Source organism: Morone saxatilis, unplaced genomic scaffold (assembly GCF_004916995.1).
Source record: "Morone saxatilis isolate NCDOM2014 unplaced genomic scaffold, NCSU_SB_2.0 Contig9, whole genome shotgun sequence".
Classification (NCBI taxonomy): Eukaryota; Metazoa; Chordata; class Actinopteri; family Moronidae; genus Morone; species Morone saxatilis.
In genome coordinates, this window is record NW_023340268.1 from 12,154,377 (window position 1) to 12,162,626 (window position 8,250).

General features: G+C 40.5%; 2 protein-coding genes across 3 annotated transcripts in view; one reads left to right on the forward strand and one right to left on the reverse strand.

The window, feature by feature from the left end:
• LOC118342354 (potassium voltage-gated channel subfamily KQT member 4) overlaps positions 1–8,250 on the reverse strand; it is a 46,633-nt gene that overhangs the window by 15,110 nt on the left and 23,273 nt on the right. For both annotated transcript variants that reach the window (XM_035680848.1, XM_035680847.1), the window contains exons 2-4: positions 2,033–2,123; positions 810–936; positions 501–676 (exon numbers count right to left, since the gene is read on the reverse strand). In XM_035680848.1, the coding sequence (XP_035536741.1) occupies positions 501–676; positions 810–936; positions 2,033–2,123 (394 nt within the window). The remainder of the gene's footprint in view (positions 1–500; positions 677–809; positions 937–2,032; positions 2,124–8,250) is intronic.
• On the forward strand, positions 7,343–8,208 carry LOC118342355 (pancreatic secretory granule membrane major glycoprotein GP2-like; the record flags this gene model as incomplete). Its single annotated transcript, XM_035680849.1, is given in 3 exon segments — positions 7,343–7,588; positions 7,681–7,840; positions 7,988–8,208. Coding segments are annotated over 3 exon segments (496 nt in total), but the record flags the coding sequence as incomplete, so codon positions are not given.

Genomic DNA, 8,250 nt, shown 5'->3' on the forward strand with positions numbered 1-8,250 from the left:
CATCATCATCATCATCATCACATTTGGCTTCTACTTTGACTTGGCTGCACGGTTATGCTAAGACAGCTGATGCATCAGTTCATCCTCAATGTCTAACTGTGTTGTGCAGCCGACCGGTGGGTGTCAGGTGTTTAGGTCAGCACAAAAACTAACACCTAATTGCCAGAAATGAGCAGCTAAAGGGGAGTTTGATGTTTCAGGACAGTGAATGTAATCAAGAAACAGCTGGTCATCAGTAGACTCGCCACATATTCCTCAACACAGAGTTATTATGTTATTTATCCCATTAGTAACCATCATCCCTAGCCTTTTAATAACTCTCCCCAGCCCTCAACCTTCTTCCTGCTCTTATAATAATCCATAATACTGTGTGCATGGCATGCATTAGTATACTTTTAATTATCAATGTCTGCACAACAAACCTATAAATGTAGCCCATTCTCAAATAAAAAACTGAGTGTGTTTTTGTAGTAGAGCGTGTGTAAAAAGACTATTCTTACCTTGCTGTGAGCGTAAACCACTGAGCCCAGTAGTTTCCAGGTGCCTCCCCGTCTGTCCATTCGCACCATACGCAAGATCTGCAGAAAGCGCATGCTGCGCAAGGCTGATGTGGCAAAGATGTTGCCCTGTGTTCCTGCTGCTATCACTGCCAATGACGCCACAAATACTATGAAGTCTACGGAGAAGACATTCAGGAACGAAACATAGAGAGAAGAGTCATTATGAAGTGATAAGATTACACAGTTTTCTCATGAGCACACACAACGCTTTGACGTGTGTTTGCGTACTGTTCGCACACTCACACTAACCTATGACACAAAAGGGCTTCCTGGCAAATCTCAGCCGTCCCTGCCATCCACGGTATCTGCAGCAACAGCCAGCCGCCCAGATCCTGATAAAGTACTCCAACCCAAACACCACAATCATCACAAACTCCTACACTCACACACACACACACACACACACAAATACACACAGGTCAGTGACACACACCAGTCAGTGTTTGAAAGATTATCCAAACAAAATGAAATTTTTTGCTATGTATGTATTTTTTTAATAAAACAGTTGAGTGGGACAGTCTGGCATTTTATAGTTTTTCCTTTAAACCATTCAATTCAGCCGTTTCAGTTCCAAAGGAGAAGTGTCCCCAAAACAAAACATCTAAGTTACTGGTTTTATTGAAAGCATCATATTGGTGTTTATGGTTATCTATTTACAAGTTACAAGACTTAATTTAAAAGATTAATCTAAATTGTTCTCATTCTATATCAGCTTAGCATCAGTGTTGAATGAAGTTTGGAAATCAATTCACCTTCCCACACTGCAGAAACACTGTAACTGCATATTATTTACATGATTTATATACTTTATTGCTCTATTTAATAAACCTTTGTATTAACATCATATAAATTGGCTTAGCTGGTAAAATAAAGGCTGAAACAAAACAAGAACTGTTAAATGTATTTGCTTTCTATTCTTTATTCAATTTGAAATACCATATCAGTCTCAGCCTATTAACACGCCACTCTGTCAGTCCATCCTCTTTGTCTGTCTTGCTTTCAGGTTTCTAGACTGTACGGGCAGTTTAAGGTGCAATGAACCAATCTGTCATTAGAGCAAATGTTCGTGTAAGTAAAGTTCACTAATGGCTGATTGCCTGCTAATGGCCGGGTGATTGATCGAAAGAGTGAACACGTAAAGATGAGCAAGGTGGGAAGAGAGTGGGGAGGAGGAGGTGGAGAGAGGACGAGTCAGGATCAGAAGGAGAAAGCGTGTGTCCATTACCTTTCACTAAAGCAGTTGGAGCACATAGGAAGAGGGGAGATTATGGGATAGCTATTAGGCTTAGTGGATCATGTCTGTGATTTCCTGCACAGTCAACAACACCTGAATCCTCCCACCTGCTTACATAGCTGTCTGCGCCTCCACCGGCAAACAAAGCAACGCGTACAGTAAGTGAGATGGTATATAATAACAGACAGCATATGAAAATGGATGCTGAAGTAGTCATACGTGTGTGAGGGGGTCTTACCAGGATGAAGAGGCCTTGGTTGGCGAACTTCTGGTGGTCAGGGATGGTGGAGAACACGGACAACACCAAGCAGCTGAACACCAGCAGAAAACTGAAACACATAATCACACACAGGCAGAGGTGTCACACACATTCTTTACAGATACTACTTTTAAAAGGGACTCTAGTGAAAGTAGAAGTACTGATTCAGCTTCTTTAAAAGTGAAAAAGTACAGGCTCTGAAGGACATTTCTACGGGATGTTTCTGTGCAACTGAAACTAACTTTCGAGTCTACCTCTCGTCTTTTACTTCTAAATGATAATCCCCCTCAAATTAAAACTAAAGTAATAAGCCTGTTTTGAAAATGTAAAAAGAAAATACAGAAATGTGTTTGTAGGGGGGAAAAGTTAAAAGGTTGTCAGAAAAATAAATGAATGGGCTAAATAAAACTCATTAAAATATGCTTTGTTCACTCTCTGTGTGATTAACCAACAGGGAAAGTAGCAAATAAGCAGAAAAAGATTTGTTGATCCATACCATAATACAAGCACAGAATGCCGAGTCGTATATGGCCAGTGGCACAAGACTCAATAATCAAGTTTATCAGTACAGTATATAAGAAAGAACAGTAATAACATACAAAGGTTATTATTTGAATTTGATTTGAATCTGAACTTGAGTGCTGTAAAACTTATTCAAATGATCTGAATACCCATAGACTGGATGATAGGCAGCATGTTACAGTGCTGCAGCAAGTCTGTTCCAATTCACAGTAGAAGCGTGCAGTGTAAGATGACTATGGTATTACTGCTCTTCTTTCAAAGGAAGACTAGGATCGTGCAGCTCTTGCTGGGACAAAAATCACTGTCCCACAGAAGTAATGGCCACTTCAGTTTGAGAACTACTCCAGAATAAAACACAACATAAATTCCAGTAAATTGTGTCTCATGTTCGAGGTGCTCTCATGTTAGTATAAACATATCTCTACCACGACACTGTAGAAAGGAAATGTCTCCACCAGACAATATGCATCTGGGTTCAAGACCAGACAGACAAGAACATCATGAAAACATGAAAAGTATTTGTCCAGCACCTCTTTCAATTGCCAAAACTGTTATCACACATTCATAGTACAATTCTCACATACAGCTATTACATCCACAATGTAAATGTCTCTTGAATAAAAGATGTGACAGTTCCATCATGGTCAAATCTTAGGAACAGGTTACAACAACTAACTATTTGTCATATAGCAAGTACCCCTTCCTGTTAAAAAATGCCCCTCACTAACGATGATGCATTGATTTTAACTTCAAAGTAAAAACATTTATGTTTGAAATGGTGTGCTGCGGAAAAGAAAAATGTTGGCACTTATGTGGCAACGGCCACACTGTGTCCCACTTAACCAGTGGAAAAAAGTTATTGTTAGATGTTGTTTCAGTGGAACTGTCGACAGAAAGATTAAAAGGATCTACAAGGTAGCAGAGAGGTGGAATGTGATTTCAGATAAAGATAGAAAATACGGCTCATTTTCAATCATGATATCAGCACATTTTATTCAGTGTTATATTGTATAATTTGTTCAAATTCTAGCTGGCTGACAAGGCAGTGAGAACCCTAAGGGATCCCTAACAATATACTGTTTGTGTTGGTCGTCCCCAAAATGTTTGAAACAAATAAGAGCTGAGAGAGAGACATAAGTGAGAACAAACACCAGCACTGCCTGCCCTCTGTGCCATGTGAATAGCGAACAGCAAGGCAGGATTAGCCAGGTGGCAGCTGCTGTTCCAGCTGGTCTAGATGTCAGAGCCCAAAGTTAGAGAACACTTGTCGGACGCTAAACCAGTTCTCATGGTCTCACACAATGGTGCCCTTTCTCTTCAATTAGTAATGCGATCAACAAGTCTCCCACCAGGCTAAATGTGTGTAAAGCGTACACACGTTAAAAAGCTGTTTGAGAAAGTGAGTGCAGGTCAAAACTAGGAAGAGAAACTTGCAACTCACAAAAACAAACATTTAGCAGAAGAGGAAATGATGTCCCATTTCCTCTCAAGACTAAAACCCTCCAAGTCTAATCGGTTGTAACAGCCTCAGATCAGAAATGATAGAGGGAAACTGGAAGGAAGGATAAGAGAGATGTCTGAGATTTTGTCAGGCACCCGCTTGACAAAATGATGACAATAATTTGTCTGTAAGAACCAACACATTTTCAGGGAAGACTTTTCTGCTGTCACAAGATTGTGAAATACAATACAATCATATGAGTACACTGTTAGTTAACAGTAATGGATAACGGTTTAAATAGATACAGCATCTTCTGCTACTTGAAGTGGTAGCAGAAGGAATGCAAACTTGAACAAATCCAACCTAAACAAACTAAATTTTAAGAAAAGATTATTGTAACAATATCCACTTTTTGTAGCGTTACTTAACTACCCGTTGAAAACCAAGTGAAATAAACACATAGAAAGATGATGATGAAAAACCTCTGTTCTGTCGTCTCTTTTCTCACATTGCGTAAAAAAAAACAGTTTTGTCATCACATGTGCGAGGAGTCGATGAATGAACAAATGTTTTCGTTCCGTCTGCCTGCCCAGCCGCACTTTCCAGATGGTCAGACGCTACAAATAGAAAAGACAAAGTAGATCTTAGACAGCTAGAAAGACACCGGACACCAAGTTTGAATAAACAGACACCCCCAAATTACTATTGTATATTTCTCAGCCCAGTGATGCATGCACGGGGAAGAGTTTGTGCTTCAGCCACAGCAGTTAGTTTATGAAAAAAAACATACCCAGATGACTCTCTGCAAACAATGCATTTTGGATGTTCATCAACTGAGTAATGTGCTGACTAAACTGTCTGTCTTTTTCCCCTCAATTAACTCAAAGCACTGTGTATTTCCACAAGGAGGAGATTAGTTGGGGCAGCATCTCAGGTGGTTTCTTTCATCGACTTGTGCTTTATGACAGGAAACAAGTTACAGCGCAGATAGCCGGATCGACAGCTCGGCTTTTACAAAATGCAGACGCGACATCCCCTTAGAAATAAGATATGAAAGCAACTTCGCATTTAATACAATACTATCCCTTACATATAGTAATTCCAACACACTGCAATGAGTTACTATCAACATGGCTCACCATATCTGTTTATGCAGCCAGTTTGCGTAATCACAATGTAGAGTTCTGCTGGGTGTTGTGTAACAAACCCCTCAAACCTCGTCTCATTCAGACCACAAGCCACAGGCAGGCCTCAAATCACAACATCTGCCAAACTCACATATGGCTGCAAAATACCACTTACACCATCTTTGTTAAAGTCCTCCAATCAAGTAAATGTCGGTGTCCTGCTGTGTTTAAAGAACAAGTGACACTGAGCGTACACCAAAGATGATTTATGATGATACATGGTATTTTGTAGCACTGAAGGAATAGGGATGTTCTATATTTTTATTGTTGTTACTTGTCAAAAGTCTGATCAAAACCAGAGGTCTTTCTCTGAATACTTTAAAGCCTCTCTGCCTGGAAGAACATAAATCTTTAGAAATGTGTCACAAATACATTGTTTCACTTCGATTAGCCGTGCTAGCGAGGTGGCTTTATGAATGATGTTAGTCCGTCAGTCAGTCTACTACTTTGGTGCAGACTGAAATATCTCAAGAACTATTGAATGGAACTTAGAAGAGACATTGATGGTCCTCAGAGGCTCAATCCTACTGACTTTGGTGATCCCCTATTCAATAAATTTTCCATTAAATTTAGCGCCTATCTAGCGCCATCACCAATCCTATTCATTGTTGATTTTGGTCACCAGACATCCTGTAATGAGAGATGCATCTCAAGACTTTATAGCCACTATCAAAAAAGATATGAGCTAATAGTAATTCCTGTTTTAAACAGTCATCTGTAGTGACTTCTACATAATTTATGAATGGAAATCCACAAATGTTGTCCTCTCTGATCACCTCGTCATTAGTGTCATACTGGATCGAGTTAAGTGACCTGGGAACGCCCGCCAAGACGACGCCTCTGCTCGTATCTACTTTGTTGTTCCTGATTAATAAACAAATATATAAATAAACAAATACATTAATAAATAACTACATTAATAAATGAAACAGATGAGCAGACTTTTAGGCCATGTAGAGAGGGAGTCACATTTCTGCTGAGGGCACACTTTTCCCACCATCATCCGCCATCCCCCCCAGTACCACCATTCCTCCGTCCTTTCAGGGAAATGTCAATTAAAAGCAAAGCATCAGATGAAATCTACTAAATCAGCAGGGTTGGTCTAACAGGGACATTGGGGGAAAAGATCTGCTCAGCCCTGAGTGCTTTACTGACGTGCAACAAAATATCTTCATATTGAAGTATTTCAAAAAAAGACATCTGGAAAGGATTCCCAGTTAAAGATTTAAAGAATATCATAATAAATATTGCTCTCATGGCCATGACAATAAAATAAATCAATATCTGTTTAGAGGTAAAGATCACAATGTGTTCTCTCTGTATATTCAATCTGCTACAACTGGAAATGTGACCTAAGCAGGGGTGAAGGCAGTATAAAGTGGAATAAAAGCCTGACTCATTCTACGCATTATAAATGAGCATGTTAATATATAGATGCACCACGAATCAAAAATACCATCATGATATGATGAATAAAATAATTTATGATATACAGTCGCTCAGGAGGTTTACTGTAAGGCTGTCTGCATTAGTAATTGCTCCAGAACTTCTAGAAAGAATAATGCATGCTCTGCTATATACACAGAATATAGAGTGCAATTTGTCTCGTGGACATTGCGGAAAAATCAAGAATAATGCAAGCACAGTGAGACATAAAAAGAAAGAAAGAGTACACATAACTCTTTGCATGGTCATCTCTACCGTTGTTACTCATTCACATCCCAGGTAGAGTATCTCTCCCCTGAAACTGATCACTGTTACACACCACAAGCCTCTGTATGTATAAAGTGCATACAATTTGGCTCACGGCCTGTAAAGCTCCAGAGGGCCATTGCGCTGCTGGTGGGGCAGACTACGAATAAATGTACATCAGCGTACAGGGCAACCAGATTGCTTTTAATGGAAGCAAGGCAGGGTGCTTTTACTGCTGTTTTCCTGTAAGCATACATAAGAGAAAAGCGAGACATTACTTTGACTGGACTGTCAAAATATCAGTGAGATAAACAGATATAACTTTTGCTAATGAACATATATGACTTTATGTATTACAAAGTGTGTGTGTGTGTGTGTGTGTGTGTGTGCTGACTGAAGCTTGTTGTAGTTGAAGACAGCTGAAGTGTGTGTGTCTGTCCCCTTCAGCTCTGTGGTGACGCAGATTGTATCTGGAGTTTGGAATTACACTGTGACGATGAACGCCTACAACGACTCCGGCCACATGAACCTCATCAACGCAAACACTGAGGTCGGGCTGAACCAGAAGATCTGGGTGGAGCTGAAGACGGATGGCCTGGACAACAACATAGTCGCCGTGGTCACCGACTCCTGCTGGGCATCCAACGACTCGTCACCCAACGGGACCCTGCGATATGACCTCGTCAAAGACGGGTGAGAAAAACACAAAAAAACACAAAACTGTGACTTTGTCGGAGGCTCTACTGCTGCTGACGTCATCATGTCCGTTTCCTGTTTCTGAGCAGATGCCCGAACGCCGCTGACAAGACGGTGATGATGGAGGGAAACGGAGTGGGAACGTCCAACGGCTTCTCTTTCAACATGTTCGAGTTCTCTGGGAAAACCGGCGCCATCTACCTGCACTGCCAACTGGAGCTGTGCCTCAAACAGAACGGCTGCGCTCGGGTAAGCAGGGAGGAAATACTCAAGTACAAAGTAGTAATACGACAATGTAAAAATACTCAAGTAGAGGTACTGCATGAATACAGAAGTATCGTCAGCATATTAAACACACATCTGAAGCCTAAAATCTAACCATCCTCTGTCTGACAGAGCTGTGGAGGTGTCAGGAAGCGCAGATCTCTCAGGTCCAAGTATGCCAGTGGAAACCCAGCCCTCATCTCTATGACCTGGACTAAGTAGGTAAAGACATCTCCCTTCTCATTAATTACATGGCTGTGTATAAAGCCGCTCACAGTTAAAGATTGATCTTAAGTGTGTCTTTAATTTAGAATTAAGTGCCTTTCATAAACATTTAAATTATTTAAGAGGGCACCAGAGGAAGAGCACTCACACTTTGCTCAGTTTATTTCCTT